The sequence below is a fragment of the Oryzias melastigma genome, linkage group LG6 (assembly GCF_002922805.2).
Source record: "Oryzias melastigma strain HK-1 linkage group LG6, ASM292280v2, whole genome shotgun sequence".
Lineage (NCBI taxonomy): Eukaryota > Metazoa > Chordata > Actinopteri > Beloniformes > Adrianichthyidae > Oryzias > Oryzias melastigma.
This window is the reverse complement of record NC_050517.1, coordinates 16748279-16773506: the sequence shown is the minus strand read 5'-3', so window position 1 is coordinate 16773506 and position 25228 is coordinate 16748279. Positions and strand designations below refer to the sequence as shown.

At 39.5% G+C, this 25228-nt stretch overlaps 2 protein-coding genes across 6 annotated transcripts in view; one reads left to right on the top strand and one right to left on the bottom strand.

The window, feature by feature from the left end:
* Positions 1-25228, top strand: part of sergef (secretion regulating guanine nucleotide exchange factor) — a 32933-nt gene that overhangs the window by 3682 nt on the left and 4023 nt on the right. Inside the window, exons 1-12 of one of the 4 annotated variants that reach the window (XM_036212337.1) lie at positions 3074-3995; positions 4246-4384; positions 5240-5392; positions 6321-6415; positions 6547-6607; positions 6696-6809; positions 6888-6950; positions 7036-7194; positions 7264-7433; positions 9033-9069; positions 18288-18412; positions 18516-18618. In XM_036212337.1, coding sequence (XP_036068230.1) covers positions 3957-3995; positions 4246-4384; positions 5240-5392; positions 6321-6415; positions 6547-6607; positions 6696-6809; positions 6888-6950; positions 7036-7194; positions 7264-7433; positions 9033-9069; positions 18288-18412; positions 18516-18618 — 1258 coding nt within the window. In that variant the 5' untranslated portion in view covers positions 3074-3956. Of the gene's footprint in view, positions 1-3073; positions 3996-4245; positions 4385-5239; positions 5393-6320; positions 6416-6546; positions 6608-6695; positions 6810-6887; positions 6951-7035; positions 7195-7263; positions 7434-9032; positions 9070-11983; positions 12740-18287; positions 18413-18515; positions 18619-25228 lie in introns of those variants that run through there. The other 3 variants (XM_036212338.1, XM_024281782.2, XM_036212339.1) reach the window with 3 other exon arrangements.
* kcnc1b (potassium voltage-gated channel, Shaw-related subfamily, member 1b) lies at positions 13537-24641 on the bottom strand. Of its 2 annotated transcripts, none has more exons than XM_024281769.2 (4): positions 23028-24641; positions 19765-20680; positions 19046-19219; positions 13537-15723 (listed from the first exon to the last, which is right to left on the bottom strand). In XM_024281769.2, the coding sequence occupies exons 1-4, from the start codon at positions 23589-23591 to the stop codon at positions 15614-15616; spliced, it is 1764 nt and encodes a 587-aa protein (XP_024137537.1). In that variant the 5' UTR covers positions 23592-24641; the 3' UTR covers positions 13537-15613. The 2 variants fall into 2 exon arrangements, with proteins under 2 accessions (XP_024137537.1, XP_024137536.1); XM_024281768.2 differs by lacking the exon at positions 13537-15723 and adding an exon at positions 16147-18160 and having other exon boundaries at positions 23028-24640.

Sequence of the window (25228 nt, the reverse complement as noted above, 5' to 3'; positions counted from 1 at the left end):
ACCTAGAAGAGCATTATCCCGCTCATACTGTGATCATTTACAAAAAAAATAATATTAAATCCATGATTAAAACTTTAACCCTGTTATATTTTTCATTTTAAATATTTTTTCCACAAAACACAGACTATTTCAAATGTAGTTGTCATGGTAACAGCTTCATCGACTGTTCTCTCTTTTTCCTCTCTGAAGAAGGTGATTGTCAGGAGAAGTTTAAAAAAAAAACATAATCCAGAGAGAAAGTTCACTTCTTACTGCTTGTTTTAGTCCAGATGAAAAGGGAAAAGTTTGTTTCAAAGAAACAAAGTCTAATTTCCTCAATTGCCACTCTGTCCCCTCATGTTTGTTCCTCATTCTTTTATTCTTTTCTGTATTTCTTGTCTGCTTCATCCCAGTCTTCAAAATGATCACATTTACCAAACAGGTTAAACTTTAAAATCACTCAATTCTTTTCTATTTTTATTTTTGTGATAAACTGTAGAACAAAATTTGTTAACATATTTATTATTGTATTAATAAGAAGTTTGAGGTCAAAATGTTTTGGATTCCTCCGAAAAATGTTCCTCCTGGTTTTTTAAAGTGATAAATTGAACACTCTAGACGGTTTTTGATTGTTTGTTTTGCTTTTTTAGTTGTTTGAAATTGAAAGTCTACGCTTTGGTGGTGTGAAAGTAAAGCTTGGAGAAAAAGCAAAATTCTGCTGTAATAAAAAAAAAAAAACAAACTTCATAAATCCCCATTTTTAGTTATATTTTGTTGTTTTAGTGCACCATAATGTCAATTTTTTTTAATGAAAATGCCTCAAAATGAGCCTTTTCACAGGAATCAATAGGTTAAAATGTTTACAATTAAACAGCTAAATTAATCTCACAGAAAATAATAATTTGACAACATGTTTACACTACCAGTCAGAAATGATACCTGCTGGTGAAGTGATTTAAACAGAAACTAGTTTGTACAAGGAAGAAAGTAGAAGAAAAATATGGTTTTCTTTTGTGCAAAATAGTAAAGTAATTGCAAAGAGGAAAACTAAATTAAATATGTTTTATGCAGATGACACACAGATATATATTAGACTGACACCAGGAGACCGAGGCCCTGTACAGGCTCTTGGTAAATGCATTGAGGACATTAATGACTGGATGTGTCACAACTTACTTCAATTAAACAAAAACAAAACTGAGGTTATTGTCTTTGGGGCTAAATAAAAAAGGTTGGACGTCACTACAGAGCTTCAATCTATTCAACTAAAAACTACCAACCAGGCCAGAAACTTGGGTGTAGTGATAGACACAGACTTAAATTTTGATAAACACATTAAGGCAGTCACTAAATCAGCCTATTATCATCTCAAAAATATCTCAAGGATTAAAGATCTGATGTCTAAGCAGGACCTGGAGAAACTAGTGCATTTAACTGTATTTTAATGATCACACATTTACTATTTCTTTTGATTGTTTCTTTTAATGTTTTATGTAAAGCTCTTTGAATTGTCTCTGTACATGAAATGTGCTGTACAAATAAAATTTGCCTTGCCCTCTATTTGTTGTTTTTTGTTTTAATTAATTGCATTGTGATTAAATGTTACCCTATGTTCATTAATTTAATTTGTAGATTAATTAGTAAAAGTGTATTTCCAATACTAATAGGAAATTTGAGAAAAATTATTTTAAGTAGGTCAACTCAGTTTTCATTCTATTTGTCCACAGAATAATCTACCAGCAGTGCTGTGAAGCATCCAGGCGTTCCTTTGCCAATTTAAAATGTGATTCTTAGTTTTTGGGGGGGTTTTTTTGGACAGCTGTTGTGTCCTTAGGGCCACGCTGCACGCCCCATCTCGTCTGATCTCAGAAGCTAAGCAGGGTTGGGGCTGGTTACTACTTTGATGGGAGACCGCCTGGGAATACCAGATGCTGTAAGCTTTCAAACTCTCTCCAGAGCTGCACGGGGGTGCAGTGGTTAGCGCTCTTGCCTCACAGCGAGAGTGGCCTGGCTGGGGGATTTGGGACCTTTCTCCCTGTGCATGTGTGGGATTCACCAGGGATGCCGGCTTCCTCTCACCGTCCAAAAACATGCTTCATAGGTTAATTGGTGACTCTAAATTGCTCCTAGGAGTGAATGAGTGTGTGCTTGAGGCCCTGCGACAGACTGGCGACCTGTCCAATCATACATTAAATGTCAACTGAGGAAACATGTTTTTTCATTACATTTAATAATTGTTAATCCTCCCTTTATTGTTGAACTAGTTGTTCCTGGGACAGTCTTGGTACAAGGAGATCATTTGAAGTACAGTACTAACATATTGTATGTACTTTGTTTGTGATGTATTTTGTGTAATTCTAAGAAATAAGATTTTCCTAAGTGAAGTGATGTGGAATTCTCAGACTTGTGCTCGTTTTATTGGGTAACACATTACTAGGTTCCAGCTCTTCTTGTAGAATTCATTAGCCAGGGAAGCAATGCTGTTTGTGTAGCCAGAGGATCGGTCAGAACCAGAGAGTAGAACATTACACAATTGAACAGACATCATTTTTTGACACTTTCCTGAAATACCAACTCCAAATCAAACTGGCAACTCCAAACTTTCTGCATTTGTTGTGTAATTGTTTTTATTTCCTAGTATGAATTTCTTTCTTGTATATTTCTTAAATCTGGAGGCCTATTACTCTCAACTGAATATCTTTTACTGTTTTGTTTGAATCGTGACTGGAACTTGCAAGAGTACTTTGTGTTTCAAGCAAAGACTTGAAGTTTCAGTTAGAGTATGTGTCTGTTTGTGAACAAAGATCACAAAGACTATATCCCTAAATGTTTTAAAGTAATATTTTTTAAACGTTTTTTTTTTTTAGTTGTTTCTAGCATTCGAACATCATACAGTTCCTACGAATCCACTTAGGAAGCTTATTGTTATTATTATTAATATTAATATTAATATTAATATTAATATTAATATTAATATTAATATTAATATTATTATTATTATTATTAATATTAATATTATTATTATTATAAGAACATGAATGGTCTTTCATTTGGGATACTGAAGAAAAGTTCTATCCTAACGTAGAAATGTTTTTGTTTTTTTAGATGCAGACAGGGGTATAAGAGGCAGCATAAGAATGACATGGAAAAAGCTTAACTTCAAAATTCATGTGCAGTTACCGGATAGAATTGTCGTCAGAATAAACATTTAAAAATGAGGATACTATAATGGAGAAGTTGGATTTATTTATTTATTTTTTTAAGTTAAACTTCATTGCCAGAATGTGAAAATATGTTTTACTGTGCTGTAAAGGATGAGACATGAAAGTAGAACAAAACCAAAACAAAACAGAAAAAAAAAACATTAATTTGTGTAAACTTTGTCAATGTGCTCCTATAAATAAAGTTTATTTGTTGATGTGTGCCTGTGTGAGTTTCGACAAGTTTTCAGACGGAATATTCAACATCATTAGTCACTGTCGTGCTGCTTGGCTTCCACCAGCATACAAATTTGTTATTTCAGTTTTTCATCAATTTATTCATTTTACTTTCTAATTTTTACATCCACATATGCAAATTTTCTAACATAATTCCCAAGTTTTCCGTATTTCTGGTGGAGGCCAAACTATATATTGAATCAATATTTTTTTCAAAAAAAGAAAAGGTTGTGAAATATCTTTAAATTTGCTCTCAATATAAAATAATTTTAAATAGTAACATTTATTTTACCTTTCTTTTATTCACTTAATGTATGACGTTTTTGTTTGTTTCTACCCCAGGCATTTTATTTTATGTTATTAATATTGTTTTTTGTATTTATTTTTTTCTGTACTGAAATTGATGTTTGCAATAAAGGTTAAAGAAAAAAAAAAGAAAGTAGTGACTGTCGTAAACTTGTCTGACCACGTGGGGGCCATAGTGCCCTAAATCCATCCTTGACAATCTCGGTTGAACCAAAGAAGAAGAAGAAAAGTCTCATGGAACATAGCTCACTGGACTTCTGTTTACAAACCTGGGTAAGTTTTTTCTGGTTAAAATCTTTGGTGTCAGTTTTTCAAAATGTGGTCTTTGTGTCTTATTCACCGTAACTGTAAAGTACTTTAAGCGGAACCTTTGTCATTTGACAAAGTAAAGCAAATTAGCCTCACGTTAACACGTAAACAGCACGCTAAACACTGTGTCGGAGGGTTATTTTTTCTTTTCTTTTTATAATCTTTTGTAACAAATTGAGATGAGTCTGACCTTTGCAGATTTGTGTTATTTTAGGGAGCCAACAGTTACGGGCAGCTGGGACAGGGACATGCGGAGGACCAGCCTGTTCCTTGGCTCTCTGGAGGCTCGGAGCTGCAAACCGAAGCCGTCCGGGTCGTGAGGGGCGGCGGGGGGCACAGCGTGGTCATCACTGGTACGGTGGACTAACAATGGAGTTAAAACACACATATTCTTATTTAAATATAACTATATGAGTTCAGAGAACGTATGCTTTAATTATTTTGCAAGAGAAAACTTAACTGTCACCAGTAGCACTTAATAAATGGATGAATACAATCAAGTCTGTCAAACCTCTTTCTGCCATTTTTATATGAATCTAAATAGTTATAGTTCTAAAATAGCATGAAAAATATATTACGGTACACAAAAGCAGCAAAAAAACCCAAAAGTCAAGTTTTTCTGAACAACAATTTCAGTCAATAGAATGCATAATAAACTACAGTAATGAGTGTAGTAGTTATTTTTTTTCTTGTTTGCTTTTGGTATGCTTCATCAGAATCTCAAGGATGAAAATTATAGTGTATAATATTTTCGCCAATAACTGATGACTCTATAAAGAGAACTGGACAGAGCAAATGTGACGTCAGCCATAGAAAATGCCTTACTTCTGGCTCCAACGAAATGAAGCCAATTCTGTAGCCATTTTTCCACTTGAATGTTGCCATGTTGGAGCTAGTTGACAGTGATTGGTCCTAGTCGGTCTGAGTCATGTTTCTTGGGAAACTACTGTTGCCAATAATGAGTAAGCTTATTGAAGTCCTTCTATGGAAACCAGAAAGGGACAATCTGTCACTCAAACATTTGAGGTAGGGCCAGTGGACACCACATGGTTCTACTGAAGCATCCGATTGGTCGGTTTCTAACTATGTTAATGATTTCAATAAACTGTAGAAAAAAGCATTAATGTCAGTATTTGTAAAGTTCATTTTTGTGATTGTGGTTGTTTTTGTTTTATGAAAGCTATTTTTCTCTGTTTTGTGTTGAACAGAGGGTGGAGAAGTGTTTGTTTGTGGGCAGAACCACAAAGGTCAGCTGGGAATTGGACACTGTGCAAACGTATCAACTTTTCAAATCTGCCCCATCTTTAACCAGAGAGTCACAGATGTTGCCTGTGGTTGGGATTTCTCTCTTCTGCTAACCGGTAAGAAATATTTAAAATGAAACACAAAGTGCTTTTTCGAAGCAAGTTGTCACTTAAAAGTCGGTGTCTCCTGAAGTGACTGAAATGAAACAAAGTTAGAGTTGTGACTCCTTCAGTCCCACTCTACCTATATTTTATTAATTGTTCAAGTGTTCCCAACGGTCTTTTTATTATTATTATGCCTGTATCATTTTTTTTGTTTGTTTTTCTTTTTACATATTTTCTGCAGAGCAGCAGGAGCTCTTTTGAAATTTGCCTCTGGGTGGTGGGCGGGACTGTTGACACAAAAAAATAACCCTGCGTAGATATCCCTGCATGCCTTTGTTTACGCTTTCTCCTGTTAGTTTATAGCCACTCACAAGCCCAAGCTAACATTAGCATAGCAAAATAAATAAATAAATAAATAAATAAAAACGGTGAGAAATATCGCATTACAGTTTTGAGCCAGATGGTAGCTCAGGTGAGGAAAATGAAGACGTTAATTGATCTATTTTCTGCAAGTGAAGGATTTATTATTGGAGTGGAGAAAGGAGACTTTGGCCCCACCCATCGTAATTGCTGTATCATAAAGTTGAGCTTTTTTTTAATGTTTCAAACATCAAAAACACAATTTTCATTGGCCTGGGTTTTTAACTTTTCAGAAATTAAATATTTTAGCTAAATAAATTTAACTTTACCCTTAAAACATCTAAAACTCCTTTGCATATTATGTTATCCTTCAGATTTAAACTTCTTGTTTTTAATCGGGCTCTCAGGAGAAAAGGTCCATTCCAACATAAATACTGTTCACCAGTGAGTCATATTCCCTCAAGGTTTGCAAATTGTCTGAATTGTCCAAAGGAGAAAATAACAACATAGTTTTTTGATATAAATAATTCTTTTTTTTTTTTTTAATTTATAGCACTCTGCTGTTGCTTTCCGCCCACAGATAGTGGTAAGCTGCTAGCATGTGGCTCCAATGCATTTGGACAGCTGGGTGTTGGAGAGACAGTCACTCACACTGCAGATCCACGGCTTGTTGAGGTAAGATTCCATTCAATTCAATTCATCTAGGAAAAGACTTGAACAATTAATTAACAACTAATTAAAGAAATCTTGAAACAAAATTGCAGTTTTTTGGCATTTCACGAATAAATACTGTTCTTTGTTTTTAGAGTCTGAAAGAGCCAATAGTGAGTGTAGCTGCAGGTTTGAGACACTCACTTGCCGTTAATGGTAAGCAGCATCTCAATTAGTCTTCACACTTTTTTTAAATAATGTTTTTTTTTTCTTCAAGTCATGGACCCTGTCTTTGTGATTCTAGACTCCGGCTGTGTGTATCAGTGGGGAAATGGGCTTTTCAGTCACGCTAAGCGAGCCCTCGGCCCTCACTCTGTTCCCTCACACCTGCGCTCCAGCATTCCTTGCCTTGTTCCAGGTAAACGACAAACAAATGCGAACAGGAGACACATGCTTTAGACTTTGGTGTGATCACTGCTGATGGTTTTTGCTGCAGGTCTCAGTCAGAAGAAATCAGTGGTGGTTAAAGCAGGCTCCGCCCACTGTGTGTGCCTTACAGGTGCGACAATAAGAACTAAACACACTCGAGCTGAATTATTCAGCTTTCATTTTTCTACTTTTCTTCTTTTTTTGTTTGCTCACAGAAGAAGGGGAACTGTTTCTATGGGGAAGCAACAAACACGGCCAGTTGGGCACTTCAGAGTCCTTCCTGCCTTCTCCCTCTCCTCTCAGGCGGTCTCTCTTAAATGGAGAAAAAGTTTCAAACGTGTGGAGCGGATGGAGCCACATCATTGCTCAAACAGGTACAGACCTTCAATGACGTGTATCAGAGATGGCTACCAGTGCTGGTGGATTTTACTGTTGTGTTTCAGAGAGTGGTCGAGTCTTCACCTGGGGCAGAGGAGATTATGGACAGCTGGGTCGACCAAATTCAGACTCTCAGAGTCCAGAGCAGCTGCTAACAGACTCTGTAGCAGGAAACGGCCAAAGCAGGGCAGTTTGCCTCCCTGCAGAAGTCCACGCCCTCCGCGGAGCAACACAGGTGAGATCTGCACTGTTTATAGCATTTTGAACTTGTTCTTGTAGCATTTTTTTCTGTTAATGGAAGACATTTATAAAGAAAATTAGGATTAAAACAGCATTTCTGAGTATTTCTTTATTCAAATTGTTCTTAATCAGGTGCAGATAAAAAATGCAGTTTGAAAAAATAACTTATTTGTAGAATAGAAAATACTTTGGGTGGGTCACAAGCTTCCTGCTCAGAGCTCTCTGGAATGGGGGGGGACAAAGAGGGCTAGTGGTCACATTTTAATGTCCCAGAATAGGACAGATGCTTTGATTTAGGCAAAAACACTATAATTACAATTAAAAGACCACTGGGCACGCTTTTAAAATAGATATAAAAGATGATCAGAGTGAGTTTTTAATGACTATAACAAAGTATTTATTAAGAAACATGTTTAATTCAACTCTGTTGCAAAGCAAGTAAGTGCTTTTTTGAACTTTTACTTTGGATTCTTAAAAAAAAAAAGCGTTTCCAACAATACTGCATCTGTAGAGAATAAGATCCCACTAAAAAATAAAAGCAATTTGTACATTTTATTTAGATATTTCTTCGCTTTTTTTATTTATTTAATGATTTTGGTCCATTGGGCATTTCAGTGGGCTTTTTTTTGTGACAACATTTGTATTACAACATTTCCAAAATGGATATTGTGTTCGATAGTGTGTTTTTTTTTTCATAATTTTTCATAATTTTCATTAAATTCAAAAATTTAACTAGATTTTTCCTTATATATTAAGTACATGTATTTTCATCTTAATTTTGAATCACAATGTTGGAATAATATACATGTTTGCTGTCGTCCACTAGAGGGCGCCAAACTACTACAGATTTACAAACAAAGAGATGTTCCTCATATAGGTAAAAGCCTGATACTTTCTCTATAAAAGAGCTTTTTAATGATCACCTTCTCCACCCACTCATCATAATGCATCTCTGAGTGATAACTACTTAAATAAAAAGGAAGGACAGACCCAGTCCTGATTGCAGTAGTTAACCTGTGGTATGAATAGCAGGTGTATGCTAGGAGATGGTGACCAGTAAAGTAGACATGTGGGATAGGCAAGGGCAAGTGCTGGATCAATCCTTTTACTGCACTCGCATCATCGCTGGTGGATGTCAAACCATGGTCACCTTGTGTGTGTGTGTGTTCGGCATCCAAACGTGATGAAGCTGCTGAGCGAGCAATTAATCCTGACCTACCTTTCTTTACATTTGAGTCCTTCAATGCAGCCATGAAGAAAAGATCAATTAAGCAGATTAAAAGGATGAGAGGTTTAAAAACTATATTTTTTTACAAGTGGTTTTCTGTAGGTTGATTTATGTTAATGTATTTCAGCATCATTATATTAATGCAAAACATGCCACTTTAAGAGCTGTCAAAGTGAACAAGGAAAAGAAATGGCAGCTGTAAAAACTCAACGGGAAGAGGATGTCACTTCTTATTTACAGAAGTCCATGTTAAGAAAAAACCTTAAATATGTCAGAGGAAAATTCAACCCACATCTGAACATTTATAAACCTAGAAATGTCTGTCTAAACAAAAGAAAAACTGATGTTTGCATTTTTTCCCCCCAGATCTCTTGTGGATCTGAGCACAACCTTGCTGTTGTTGGTGAGTGCTTTCATACAAGGATTTGCTTGCATTTTTTATATATTTTCTACTTTTCTTACATAACAAAATAAAAGAACACAAGAAAGACCGGTCAAGATAGTGACAGGAGATTCAAGTTTATTAAAAAATGCTCTTTTTAGATGCTGATCTATCTCCCTGGGCCTTTTTGTTTTATAACCTCACACCAGTTGACCCGCCCACCTTCACACCACACGCTGTCACGTTTAACACGGCTCAAGTCGAAAACAATGTCGCCATAGTAACAGATATACATACATGGGAGTTGAACGCTGTTATCAGCTGCTCTGCAGGATTCTAATGTTTTCTTTATTGGTAGTTTGGCTACAAGCAAATAAATCTCCCTATTCTTAAACTATGATAAATAGTTTTTAAGCTCTTAAAGGTTGTGTTTTTGCGACATGCGCTTTTATTAGATGATGGCACTTTTGGATCATGCTGCGGTATTTTATTGACAGGGAGATGATATTCTTACTCAGAATAAAAGATGTGAAATTATACGCATCACATCTAGAAATTCAAACATAATAAAATAATTTACAGATGGTAAGTCTGTAAAGCAAAGTTTGTTTTTATTTGTTCTAATTTTTGTCTGTTTTACAGCATCTTTTTTTTTTTTATCCCATCAAGACCTCAAAGCTTATTTTGAGAACTCAATATTTTCATTGGGAACCACTGTTGCATAAACACGAAGATCACATGATCACTGCGGCTCTCCATCTGTCACCATTCTGCCATCTATAACCTAGAAAAGTGTGGGATTTTTACATTGTATTTACTATTTTATTTTCATTTTTTTTCTTTTTTTAGTGGGCTTTTCTTCTTTAGTTGATCCCAGCTATATACGATAATATTAGTTAAAGTTTGACAGACTAAAAGGCTTCACTTTAGCAGATGGATGAAGCCATTTATGGTACAAATCTCATTCCTTAAAAGAGCTTTTATTGGTTTCTGTAAGTGCTAATGACGGAAACATGAGACGGCCTTTATGGCCTGACACGACTGGCTGAGTCCTTCAAAGAACAACCATTATCAGCATATATTATCTCGAGTTTGTCAAACTTTCTAACATCTAACAATAAAACATCCTCCAGAAGCATCAGAGGGTTTGTGAGATCAGCTCATCTCTCTGCGGCCTTTGCATCCGGATGTAATTACAGATGCGTATCAATGACAGAAGTAATTACCAGGAAGAGCCGAGTTTACCACACTCATTTGTTTCTTGCCTTTTAGATGTTTCATAAACTATTTCTTCAGATCTACATCCGATTTGAAGATGGAAACTCCAAGAAAAAGAGTTCTGATCCAAAATGTTTGCCGTTTCTTCAAAAGTTCTCAGTAAAAACTCCTGTTCCTTTTTCATCTCTGGTAAACGTCACCTGCTTTTTCATTATAAAACATCCTGGATGTGAAATCCTTTTACATAAAATTTTAAACGCCGACCCACTTTCTTGCATCACGAATAAAAATGCTGCAAAGGGAACACCAAAAATAAGTGAGGAGTCTAGAGGAGAAAAGGAAGGAAAGTTAAACGTTGCTGGTGTTTCTATAGTAAAAGTATCCACATTTGACCACTTATCACAAAAGTTCAGAGAATACTGGGCTTTTTGTCTGAAGCATCCCTCCATAGTTTCTAAAGTTGACTTAGCAGATGATAGAGGATTAGCAGCGGCAGGGCTGACACGAACCTCCAGCACCTCACTCCTCCGCCACGCTGTCTTCCCTTTTTCTTCTCCTGTCTTGTGCGTGGTGGCAGGAGCAATAAAAAAGGCAAAACAGGATTGGAAGCAGGGACCAGAGTGCTGCTATTTCTGGTTCTGAAGTAGGTCAGGTGGAAAGGAACAGAGAGCACTGCATGCTGCTCATGATATCTGTTGCCTGCTCAGGCCCGCACCCATTTACACCTGAGAAAGTGGTCTGTGAGCGTGAAGCTCATCATCGCCGCTCAGACCCGGGAGATGGCCAAAGAATCTTCTGGCGCACGTCATCAAATCTGAGGAAAAATGCTGGGGTGAATACTTCAGCTTGAACGGTGCTCAAACCTTATGTTAGATATTTTTATATCCTGTAGAATCATGCAAAAGTCAGGCTTAAAGTGGCAGATGATGTCCCTGTGGCACTCTCAACGAGATGTGAAATTTGATCTTTTTCTTCCCCTCATTCTTGTTTTTCAGCTGAATTTTTGAAGGTACTTTGTTACCATGGAAACGCTGTTGTGCCGTACTCCAGCCAGCGGGTCCATGCATTTGAGCGGAACACCAAAATAAGACGTATAGAATTTTTGCTGCACACATTTCGGATACTGTAGCGACCATGTTTTGGGTCTGTGGACGCCACAAAAGACGAGGCTAAACATGAGTTTGTGATGCACGCGCCCCGTTTGGCAGAGTGTCACACGGACATAAGCTGCTGGCATGAAATCTTAACTTAGCTCTTAACTCGTGCAAACATATGTGTCCACTGGCACATTTGAGAACTCGGAGGCTGCTGCTTTTTCACAGACGGACTGAGAGCACAGACAGAAGACGAAGCCCCTCGCTGGAATAAATGATTATGTGGCATGAAAGGCACACAACAACAAAAAAGCTTGAAGATGTTACCCTTGAGAAAGCAAACTCGCTTCTGTTGCCATGGCAATGGAGCCTATTAGGTAACCGTGTTGCCATGGCACGTGTCTCCGCTGTGATGCAGACCTGACCACACCCTCCAACAAGCTCACCAGCTGTGAAAAGCAGGGTAGCGTTATTACAGGCCAAATGGAGAGATCAGAGGAGCTCTGTGTGAGATGTGTGCCTTCTGTTTTTCCTTTTTTTAAATATATTTATGTATCTGTTTTTCTGGTTCCGTCTTGCTCTTTATGTCAGCTTCACTGACCCAAGACCGCTTTCTGTTCCAGGGGGTTGTCTGCTGTCATGGGGCTGGAATGAACATGGGATGTGTGGAAACGGTTTACAGACTAATGTACCTCATCCTGGACTCATTTCTAATCTACAGCCTATTTTGATTGGCTGTGGGGCGGGACACTCTATGGCAGTGTGCACAAGGACAATCGGGTCCACTGGAGCAGGAATGCAATGCGGCATGAAATTATAGACTACAAGGAACTTTTTTTTGTGTGTGTACCCTTTTTCTGTAAACTACAGAGCCCCTGAAGGGACATCGAAGTAAAAAAAAGAAAAATATTGAAGTAAAAAACAAATAAAACATTTTCTCTGGTTACTATCTGGTGCTCACCAAACAGTATCTGGTGAGCACCAAATAGTGTTTGGTGAGCACCAGTTACTGTTTGGTTAACCCGCAGTTACTGTCTGGTGAGCACCAATTACTATCTGGTGTGCACCAGCTACTATCTGGTTAGCATCAGTTACTATTTGGTTAACCCTCAGTTACTGTCTGGTGTGCACCAGATACTATCTGGTGAGCAACAGTTACTATTTATTTAACCCTCAGTTACTGTCTGGTGAGCACCAATTACTATCTGGTGTGCACCAATTACCATCTGGTGAGCACCAGGTATTATTTGGTTAACCCTCAGTTACTGTTTGGTGAGCACCAGATACTATCTGGTGAGCATCCGTTACCATCTGGTGAGCACCAGTTATTATTATTTGTGAGCACCAATTACTATCTGTTGAGCACCAGATACTATCTGATAAGCACCAGTTACTATTTGGTTAACCCTCAGTTACTATCTGGTAAGCACCAGTTGCCATCTGGTGAGCACCAGCTAATATCTGTTTGTTTCTCTAAATGTTTTTTTCTGGTTACTATTTGGTATGCACCAGATAGTAACTAGTGCACAGATAATAACCAGAATTACTTTTTATAATTTTACGTTTTTTTACTTCGATGTCCCTTTAGGAGCTCCATAATAAATCACAGTTTACCTTTCCAAATGGCATTTAAGCAACCTAAAGAAGTGTCACTTTCAAGTACAGTTGTCAGAACAGCAGTCTGGGTAATTTTTCATGCTGTAAGGGTCACAATTCCCTCGGCCTACCTGTCAGTTTGATGAAGGTGATAGGGAGAATATTAATGCCATTGCAATGTTTGTCCTTAAGGTTAAAAAATTCTAGATTATGCTAGGGGGGTGGACTGCAACAAAAGTCAAATTTATTCCAAGTTTGTTTTTAGCGTGTAAGGAAGTCCCTGATTCTGAAAAATGTCATAAAAGTCATCAATCACAACTGCAGGACAATATTTCCATTTTGGAAAAATCAGTCACTTGTTTATTATAATTTCATTTTGCTGCTCTCTACCTCTTCCATACTTCAATAAATACTGTTTTAATAAAGAAAAGATGCATGTTATATATTGTTTATAAAATATTTATGTTAATGTGGTTTATGCTTATTAAATAATGACCCATCTTTGTCACTGAAATTTTGCATAGCTTGAAGTCATTTTTATTTTCTGTTAGTTTGAAACAATAAAAGGAATTGACACTCATTGAAAATTGATTATTTCTATAGGTTTTTTTTTTATTTGCTATTTATTGTACAGATCGGAACGATATTGGTCAAAAAAGACACAAAAAAGGGAAGACCTCTAAACAACAAACCAATCCAGAAAACGGTCACTGAACTGTAAAAAATAGCAACCACATTGTTCCAAACACACACTGAAATCTTGCTGGATGGCACACATTATTTGCCTCTTAAGTTATCTTTGTACGTTTTTTTTTTTTTTCTTATTTCTGTGTCAGTGCACAGTTTTCATGCCCCTTCTCCTCTTTTGGCAGATTCAGCTCACTGTCCCTGACTGCACACAGATTTAGGCAAGTGGTAGGCAGTGTGTTTGCAGTTGAGCAGTAAAAAGTTGGTCCCTTCTAACTTCAACACACAATTAACATTTGTGTTCTTTCTGATTTTAACAAAGCTTGATCCAGTAAGGGACTGTGGTGCACGTTTTTAGAGCACTGAACTTGTGCTGGTTGTTGTTAACTAAAACAAAAATTGTGTGAACTCCTGAATGGTTAAAACAATCTACATAACAGAGGCACTTTTCCAGTTTGATGGTTTGTAATTAGCTGGTGTTGATAACTAAAATATTAAATTGCTAATGGAAAAAAAAGTGTATGATTGTCAATGAAAAGTATCACCTATTTTGCTATTACGTGTGATTCTTTTTGCTTTCTAAACTTTTTTTTTAATTGATTCTTGATAGATTTTTTTCACAAATGCTCACAATACCACTTACAGTTTTAGGCCGAATCCAAATTCTTCCCGTACCCCTATGACTTCTCCCTACCCCTACATTTAGCCCTCCAAATGGAGAGTTATGGAAAAGTAGTGACTATGTCCGAATTCCCACCCTAATCTCTAAAAAACTATATAGTGTGGGACTATCTAGTGCCCTGTATTTTAAACACAATCCAGTGCGGTCAAACTATCCACATTTTTATCACCAGTGGAGTCACAAATAGACGTCGTAAAATGTTCGTATTGATTCGAATTTCACACCTAATATCCGCCGCTTAGAAAGTAAAGTAGTGAGCATCACATCCAAATTGCTTTTAAAATCCAGAGCACTAGATAGTCCAGCACTTTATAGTTATTTAATAGTTAAGGATTGGGGGGGAATTCGGACACACCCAGTGTCTACAAATTCGGACTTTACTCCCACCCGATGATGTCATCAATAGTTGCCGGTCAGCTACGTTAGCGTGGAGCTGCTAGCACGCTAAAATACATATCGTCGGTTTTATAAATGTATAAAGTCGTGCTAAAAAAAAAAGTCAGTACTTACATTTAAATGTAAACTTCTGTGCGTCAGAGCACACCCACGTGAAGAAAAGTACTTTTCCTCCACAGCACAGCGAGACACGGAACACCCTCGTGGCAGAGGACTCTGTTTCCCTCCGCCGCGAGGGTTAGTCCTTAAAAAAAACTACCCCTACCCACCCAAATGCCTCTGCAATTGGAGGGGTAGGGAGAAGCCGAAGAGGTAGGAGAAAAATTCAGATTCGGCCCTTAAGTTTTAAATATGCTCCGTTAACATAAAAGACATCTTTTGTCTTTTATGTTTTCTATGCTGCTTGGAAAATGTAACAAATGGATTTTTTAAAAATTCACTGGTGCAAAACAGTGCAAAAGTCTATATAGGTTTGACTATGACAGTGCAAAGGTAATCATTTGTCCTAAAATGTCAAATTTGGCTGACATTACATGTGATTTTTTTTTTTTTTTGCTGAAGGTAGTGTGATTTAAAAATTAAAAAAAATATGTGGAGCGACATTTTTTTTTTTGACAGAGGAAGCACACAAATATAAGATGATCACTCGAAACATTGGTACACACAACTTTCAGCACACAAAAGAAGCGTATTTACAGCACTAGCACACACTGAAAATAGAGGCACACAAATTACAACACAGTAACCAGTCACAGATACTGAGCTACATAAGGCTTGACAACAAAACGTCCTCAGTGCTACATCTATGCTGAGTTTGTGATGTACAGGTTCTCACTGTCACACCCCTTTAAAAAAAATCCTAAGTAATACACACAACAATGCTATAGCACTATCAGGTGGGTGATGGGCCATTATGGGTCATACACATAGTGGTTGGTACACCATGGTTCATAACACAAACTGACTCTGTTGGTTGTCTGCTCCGCTGCTGTCGTTGGGTCTCTATAAACATATAAAAAAAACAATAACAAAAATGAATTATTACACAAATAATGCAAAATGATGGACATGATGGCGATGAGTAAAGAAAATGTGCTCCGTTAGTTCCCCATGGTAAACAGTGGGTTTACCATGCCGTTCCCATGCTTAGAGAAGGCGTCAGACACCAGGCTGGTGTCTGAGTGCAGAAGGTTGGACTCCCGGTCGGTTAATGAACATGCCTAATCATGCTGCGCTTTACAGTTTGACGTCGAGTAGGTCAGTCACTGCCATGCGTTTGTGTGCTTTGCATCATGCTCTCGCAGTAACCCCGTCTGTGTGAATCCCTCTGACGCCAACAGAGGTTCAAACAGTCGTCGACAGGAGAGAAAGAAAGAAAGCATGTATGTCTGCATGTGGGGTTGCAGAAAAACAGAGTCTAAACGCTCATTGTGTAAAAAATTTATTTCATGCAATGACTTTGTATTTACATGTTTTAGTTGAATACTTTTCTCTTGCATAAAAGTACAATACATGCATTTACCTTTCTCAAAGTAGACTTACATTAGACACTGTGCTATTGTTTCTCCCCCATTTAAATTGCATGACCATTTAATTCACCTGCATTGCTTCACATCAAAACGTCACACTAATATTATAATTTTTAATTTCTTTTTTTTTTAAATAACGTCCATTAATTACCACAACAGACATGACTGGAAATGTAGAACTGCTCATTCAGAGTAAAACAAAACTTGGATGAGTTGCTGGAATTGCTATACTACATCATCTTCTACAAATCAACACCTCTGATTAGTCTACATAAATTTTGATAAAGTGCCCTGAAAAACTTGTGCATAATAAATGGGACAGTATCAGTACAAGTGACAGTAGGCTGTTGCTGCTTTGAACCAATGGACATACATACAGAAATATAGTGACATCTGGTTAGTCATAACTTGATTTGTATTGGCTCTATCAAGTTCCCCTTTGTAGCTTGTGCTTTTTATACAAAATTGGGGCTATTAATCTTTTTTTTTTTTGCCTGTTATTCTTTAATGCTTTGTCATAACTCCCTGCAGGGGAATAAAAATGGTTTTTATTCTGGCTGTTGGCGAAAAAGGTACAAAGAACCCCTTCATAAGTAAAAAGCTCTTCTAACACTGCTATAATAAAGATATTTCCATGTAGGGATGCTACACTCAAGTCATTTTTCCGTCAATTTGTTACTTTGCCTCCCCAGGTATGAAGGCACCATTGTTTTAAAACTATTTTCTTCTTGATCAATTTAGCGTCATGGCAGTTAGAGCTGCTGTTAATACTGTCTAAAAACCCATGGCTACTGATAGAAAGAGACCTATTTGTGCTGATTTTTCAAGTTAAATTGTGCTAATTTTAAAAAGAAAATCCCCATCAAATGGTTAAAAGATTATTAATGCATGAGTTTGGGCAAAGGCAAAGAAACGGCCGCTACATCAAACCTCTCTGCTATGACTGAGTCTCTCCTTTTTTTTTTAAAGCTGTCTCAAAATGCATAAATATGACAAGGCTTTTTTGAAAAAAAAAATCTTTTTTTCTTACAGGTGCTGCACTTCTGCTCATTTCTATAGTTGACCTTTTTTTCATGTAGAACATACAAACAGTTTTACGTCTGTTCACATTATCTGTTTACATCACTGGTGGCATAGTAATGGTCATCCTTTCTATTTTGCATCAGATTTTTCTTTTTGGAACGACCTCTCAGCTAACAGTGATCTTTCTCTGAATGCTTTTTTTTTTCAAAACATCTCTGCTTTGCAAATTACAAAGCACTTAGCAGTTGCCTTAACAGCTTTTTTAGATATACGTTTAAAAGCATTTATAATTAATGTCCAGCATACTGTTAGTAGGGGTTGCTTTCTGCCATTTTTCTTCTCACAAAAATCAAAAAGCATATGGGATAAAAAAGTTCTTTTGAGCAGAGAAATAGAAGAGATCAAAAGCAACAGAGCAACAGGCAATGATGTAAACACAGGAAGAATAATGGAGTAAGCCTGCAGTTCACCAGTGCTTCGTCTGTAACTGAGGTGACCCATGCAGAGTGGCATGTGCCAATGTCGTCTACTCTAGGATAGGATGACACACCCAAGGAGAACACTTGGGAAGCTTGAGTATAAGCACAGTTAGAATACAGTTTTCCAGAAAAATAATAAAGCAAAAATGGAAAAAAAAGGAAAAAGAAAGCAGGAGCGACGGCAAGTGTCAAAGCAAAATCTGACAGGAAAGATAAAAAGGAGTGTGGACTGGCCTTCCAATGGCATTGTGTCTGCTACTCAACCATGCTACATAATGGATGGGATGGGAGAATGTGAGTGCTGCATTAGACAGGGTGGGCTGCAGGGCAGGGCGGACACTGAGGACACTCCAGAGGCATCCCCGCTCATGCCAGACATGCTGTTAAGGCTCCAAGGCTTTTCATAACCTTCAGTTGAAAAACAGAGAATGTTCTGAGTACACTGCAGCACTGAATCCATGACAATGTTTTCGGTGTGCCTCACTGCTAACGCTACACCTGTTGCTTTCTTGTTTTTGTCTCAAACGAAACACAGACTTCAAACGCATCGTCATTGTTCTCCATGCATTGAGCGCATCAGGAGTAGACCAGCATGCAACGGGTGGTACTGGAATGGCTTGGAGTAGAACACTCGTTAACAGGCAGGGGGTGTTTTCACAGGTGCAGATGTGTTGCTTACTGCACACATCCCAAAACAATCTTCAAAGACTGTTGTCTTTGATATTTAAAATTGAGTACGTAACTTTTTTTTTTTAGAAACTAGAAAAGACATGAAGCTTCCTCCATCTGTGTTGTGCTCCATCGCCATCCTGATAGCACCCATCAGCAAGACACTTCATGCACCGTTATGGTCAAAAGGAATACTTGTAAGTAAAAGTATTTATCATTAAAACACATATACATACAAGATGCACGTGTAGCACATGAACGCGTTCTTACGCATGTACGACAACATCATATAAATGTCAAAAATAGCTTTTCTTACTGGTGGATAAATAGGTGTGTTACAATGTGCATGGTATCAAAAAATATATATCATGTCAATGTGGAAAACTAGATTTGTGGTGATTGTGCTTGGCCTTAAATGTGTTGGACTATATACAAAATTCCCGCAGGTTGATTTGGGAGAAGCAGCGGCTGGGAGATTACGTGACGGCTGCTCTGACTGATCAGACCGTTGGTGTGCGGGACATTAGCGGTGTGACATTCAGACAAAGAGGAGCGTGTCCTGTCTACGGTCTACAGGGTGTCAGTGTTTCAGGGGGGCTTGTGATTGGCTATTACTGTACGTACCCCTCTTCACTCTGCCCCCAGTGTGGTTGGGGCGTTCAGCAGTGGTGACCAGAAAGCAGGGCCGCTCTCTCTCGCTGGGGCTGAAGATTTCCTCCGGAGATATAGCCTGGTCTATGTGGGGACAGTCTTCATTAGCCAGAGCCGCGTTCGCTGCCTCGCCATTCAGCTTGGAGTCTTGAAGAAAACAACACAATCCGTTTAATTTTGAGCCTTTGTGCTGCACTCTCAAAGTAGGTTATTAGTGGGTTTTTTTTCTCAATGCGTCCTACTTTACACCTTAAGGCGCACAGGGATTAAACTGTAGGATGAACCTCACTATTCTGTAGTTTCTGCTGCGTTTGAAGCTCAGCTGTTTCATAAAAATTCCATTTTCCTTCATCAGCACATTTGAATGAACTTTTGCAGACGCCCGCTTGTGTTGTTCTTAACGTTGCAAATGCTTTTTCCCAGTTGGTTTAAAGAGAGAGCAGGAGTGAGTCACTGCATTAAGAAGTGTAAAATCAATAGCAAGATTACTCATGGTTTAGTCTTTTTATCCTCCTATCCCAAATTGAATTTACATTTCATTACATATATTATTGACTGTCTTTAGAAGTTAATTTATTGGTTCAACCTCATGATGAATCACACATGAAAGAGTTAAAGCAATCTGAATGGCAGTAAAGCCAATTCACAAGCCAAGAACACAAGAGTAGAATATATAAGACTATGTGTTTTACCTTGAAACTTAATCTCGAAAACGTCGTCGTTGGCAATGGGACTTGGATGCTGGGAGCTGATGCTTGCTTTGCAATAGTTGGGAGAACCTGGTTGGGGTGCCCGAGGGATATGCCTGTTCTTTTTCTTTGGTAGTTTCTGCTTCGCCATGGCCAACGAGTAATACATTCCAAAGTTGTTGACGATCACAGGGACGGGCATTGCGATAGTGAGCACACCTGCCAGGGCGCACAGAGCTCCAACCAGCATGCCAAATGTCGTTTTTGGGTACATGTCCCCATAGCCAAGCGTCGTCATGGTCACTACAGCCCACCAGAATCCAATTGGGATGTTCTTGAATTGTGTATGGTCGCTAGCACGAGGGTCGTTGGGGTTAGCGCCAATCCGTTCAGCATAGTAGATCATAGTGGCAAAGATCAGGACACCGAGAGCGAGGAAGATTATGAGGAGGAGGAACTCGTTGGTGCTGGCCCTCAGCGTGTGGCCCAGAACGCGCAGTCCCACAAAGTGGCGGGTCAGCTTGAAGATTCGCAGGATCCTCACGAATCGGACCACCCTCAGGAAACCCAGCACATCCTTGGCTGCCTTGGAGGACAGCCCGCTGAGGCCAACTTCCAAGTAGAAGGGCAGAATGGCCACAAAGTCGATGATGTTCAGCGCGTTACGAATGAAATCAAACTTGTTTGGGCAGAAAGTTATTCGCATTAGAAACTCAAAAGTGAACCACACCACACAAACGCCTTCAATGTAGGTGAGGTAGGCTGCCGTCTCAGTCTCCGGGTACGTGATCTCCGTTGTGCTGTTGAACGTGTGTTCCACGTATGTGCGGTTGACGATTGGGTTGAAAGCTTCGTGGGTCTCCAGACAGAAAGTGGTGATGGACACCAGAATGAAGAACAGCGAGGCCAGAGCTATCCACTGAGCAGGAGAAGCAAGGAAGAAGGATGGGAAGGGAAGACAAAGAGGAGGAAAAAGCAATGGGTCATGAAATCTCATTGAGCTTGAAAACATCCACTCATGACAGGAAAAGCAATTCGATCTATCATCTCAGACATGTTTGATAGCGAGACCCAGCTAAGGACTACCAGTATGAGCTTCCTTGTCCTCTCCTCGCCTTAGCTCTTTCTCAAGGTCATGGGAATTTCTTGGGTGTGCTACATGCAGAATAAAAAAGAGCCAGCAGCAACAAAAGGGGCTCTGGCATTAATTCACTTGTCTAAATTTAGCCAGGGCTCCTTCTGTCGCAGCCCTGACTGTAGTAGGTCTTCCCTGCACAAGGTCATATTGCTCAGACGCCTGAGAATGTAGATACCCCAAAGTGTACTTTATACCTCTTATTTATTTATCAGAATATCAGATTTCACCACTTTAGGTTGAGATTTCTGATGCAATTAATGAGTGTGGCCGATCCAGTATCTCCCTGCGGCACTGATTGCAATCCTATCCTTATGTTATCTTCGTCTCATTACAGGGTCTTGGTTTATAGTAATGCTTCTTCATACAATTACACAGAAGAATCAGCTGCTTTATTTTTAACAGGTGTGAAGGGAGAAAATGTAAGAAATAAACAGGAAGAGAGCAATCTGTGTAGCACAAAAAGCTGGATCAATAGCGGTTTGGTTAGGCATGGAAATACACGAGGTTCCTCTGTGTCTCTTAAGCTAATGGATGGTTGAACAGTATAGAGGGAGTAATGACTGATTTCAGGGAAGATGTCAGTTGCATCTGGGCACGTCTGGACTCGAGGTGTTCTGGGCTGTCCTCTGAATGAAGGAAACACTGCCTGCTTAGCAGTCACGTCCATTCACAGCCCGGCAGACGTGCAGCACAGGATGGAAAACAGGCTCTCATTATAATGTCTCATCACCAGGGATTCATTCCATTGTTCTGAGGAAATCACTTCTGCTGCCGAATGTCAGCTTCCCCTCTATGTTTGGATAATGTCAAGAGGGGGGTGTTGCATTTTAAGATCCCTAAAATCTCATCCATAACGAACATGTTTTATTGAAGAACGGTTCAAAAATGATTGCATTAATTTAAATAATTCATGAAAGGAATCAAATGCACATTTGCTTCATTCTTTTCTGGCACTTGCAAGTTGTCTTACATAATACAACAGTGACTTGTGTCTGGATCATAAATACTTGCTGATGTTTTATCAAGCTAAAATGTGGATTCTTTGGAAAGTAACATTATTACAATCGATCTGTTCTTTAAAAGAGATCTTTGCAGAGATTAAAAACCAGAAGCCTCCATCTTTCCATGATGATTTGACTTTTTTATAGTCTTTTAGACCAAATAATCTACAACTATCAATGACATTCAAAATCCATAAAAGTGATTTAGGTCTTGTCTGATAAGCCGCTTTCCTTTCAGACCAATTATCTCTCTTAGCCTACATTCAAAGCATTGGCATTTAAAATTTATATATTTTTTTGTGCAAGCTGCAAAACACAAAATCCTCTTATTGTCCAAATCTGGCTTTCAGCTGGCAATCGAGAGACCGACAGTGCAATGCAGTGGCATGTCCTCTCCACTGATACATCCACTGTGACTAAAGTCTGTAATTAACTCTGACGCTCTTGTCTAATTAATCTTTCTGCCAGTCTTGGTAGAGTCTCTGTCAGTCTTTGCTCTGCTTTTGTTGCTGCTGAATGTGGGACAGTATGAGCGAGTGTGGAACTTCTCCCAAAATCCTAGAAAGGGTTCAAATAAGCAGTATGTAGTACACAGGTATTTGTGGGGCCAAGTGTTTAACTTCCTTTAATAGAAAAAAACATCAAGAATTTTTTTGTATATAATTGGAAATAAATTTAGGCATTAAAAATAAACTGGAGGTGTAAAATTATTGTCACCATTAAGGCAAATTGCATCCAGATGGAAAGCTGCCCATGAGGCGGCTGAAAATGTCACCTCCAACAGCAACCTCATTTTTGTTTGGAGGCATGCCACTAATGATCCGGTGGTGCCAAAGAGCTGGTTTCCTGACGTCTAGCTGACCCGTTTAACCAGAGAGCCCACAGACAGATCCCCCTTCACATGAGAACCTGTATGAGTCATAAGGAGATATCTGCTCCTGCTGCAAGATGCATGCATACACAATGTTTTAACGACTTATTTTTGTGTGTGGAAACATAATAGAGTGCAATGCAAGGTCATGAACCGCCTCTTGGACTCATCAGTCTTTGCACAAACTCTTGTTGCTTCCATTTGTGACAAAATCAAAACATGTTAGCATGTGATATTGGTGTTCAAACCCACTCACCCTTGCATATTTAGAAGAGTAAGGGTCCTCAAACAGAGCCCAAACGCGCTTCTGCCAGCGGCTCCACAGGCTCCCACTCCTGGCATCGGGGGAGTCCCCCTGCGCCAGCCTCCTTGTCATCTCGTCCACCTCATCCTCAGTGTGCTCCGGCTCTGGCTCTGGATCATCGCTCCCCAGGTCTAACAGACCCCCCCCGCCGAAACTATCAAGGGCCTCCTCTGCCTCCCTGTGCTGGCGATAGGTCATCCAGCAGCATGGCTCCACGTCTGTCTCATCAATGCCCCAGAAGGCCAGCTCCTCCTCATAGAGGGGCCCGCAGACATCAGCCGGGCAGTGGAGTTTACCTGTTCTGTAGTAATTGAGGATATGTGCAAAAACGCCCGGGTGGCGGTCGAAGAAAAACTCATCGATCTTGGCATCATAGTCAAAGTGGTTGGGCGCATCAGGTTCGGCCAGCCAGGACAGGCGGGTGCCAGGTAGGGTGCGCAGGGTGCTGCGGTACGTCTGATGTCTGATCCCTCCCACGTTTATCACAATGCGATCCTTGTCGTCGCTCAGGCCCATTGCGTCCCTTAGGCATTTCTCCAATAAGTTCCCCTCATCGCAAAGGTAAACAGGCGCACCTTGGAACTATGCACACAAGTGATGAGGCTGAGGCGCACGATTACGCACAAACAAAGCAACCTGTCGCCTCTCAGCAGCTGAGGAAGGAATCAGAGCTCCTTCGTTTCAGGCCAAACTCCATTCACACCCTGCATGGTCTACAGAACTGGAGGATCTGAGACACCTGTAGTGACCGCGGAGGAGCCTAAATCCAAACCGACTGGAGCCAAGGGGAGAGAACAGACGTCACAGATCCAAGATGTCGAGACAGGAGCATGGCAGTCTTCCTCCCAGCCAGCAGCTGATAACATCTATCTCTGAAGACCAGATTGCTCCGACTGATCAGACAAGCGGGTTTGTGACTTTCACAGCAAGGTGACTGCGGTGGTGCTGAGCGGACAGCGCCTGATGGAGAGGCTGCGCGGCTCGGTCCCTGCTGCCCACAGACTCGCCTCCTTCACACCCCGCTCTGCGCGCTCCCTCCGCTTTGACGACGCGCTGCCACGAAGCAGCAGGTCTTTGTCTCCACAGATGAATGCTACATTACGCGCAGACGTTCCCCCTCGCTGTCCGTCGGCGCTTTTGCAAAGCGGAGCGTGTCCTCAGCCTGATGGAAGGAAGACCAGTCGTGTTCTCAGGGCTGCTACACGATCAAATAGACTCGAGAAGGCGTCAAGCCTCCTCAATGAAAAAAACAAACAAACAAAAACGCCCAAACTGCCTGTTCTCCTCTCTCACATCACACTGAGCATGCCCAATGCAGGAGCCAGCATTTTGTCTATTAAAACGCCATCAAGTTTCCCGTTTAACGAGTTGGTGATAATCAGAGGTGCTCATTTATTTACTCATGCATCTGTCTCACTGTCATTGCATGGAGAGTTCTGCACGCGCCGCTGGCTGCAGAAGGCGTGACCCTGAGGCGCAAAAACACACTTTCTCACATCTTAGATATCTTTCACTTAGATGTTAACTTCATTTATTCAATTTCATTAATTGACTGCCAAGCCACTCCACCGTGACTGAACATGCTAGGGTATAAAAAGAAAATTACTTTTATTATTTTTTACCAAACTGAGCGCATCTCAGTAGTTTAGGAATTGTAATTCCGTCACTTGCCAGCAGAGGGCAGTGTTTATCACTAAATATCTCACATGTTTGCGTGTTTTCACTTGTTATTCACCCCATTTGCTTTCAGTAAGGGGTTTGTGGTGGATATGAGCACGCAATTAAAAGGAAAACTGAAAAAAAAAATCAATATTAATAGTAGTATTCTTTTTTTTTCTTTTCACAAAAAAAGTTAGTGGGCTGTTCCTCATCTCACTCTTCTTTGTAAAGGAGGAGTCTGGAGCACAGACCCTCAAATGGACTAGATAGGACTCCTCCCTTGACAGAGACTGTGTGATCCCTGGAAGTACACAGGTCTCCCAAACCCTTGATTTGGCTTAGAAGAACACATATCCAGGAGTTGTTCAAACATGGCTGTGGCGGGATGCACAAAATGCATAAAATATATGTTATTTTTCTTTAATTTCATTTTTTGGGTAAGTCTATCTTTATTTACTTATTTTGATTTTATCAGTATTTTGTTAATGCCTGAA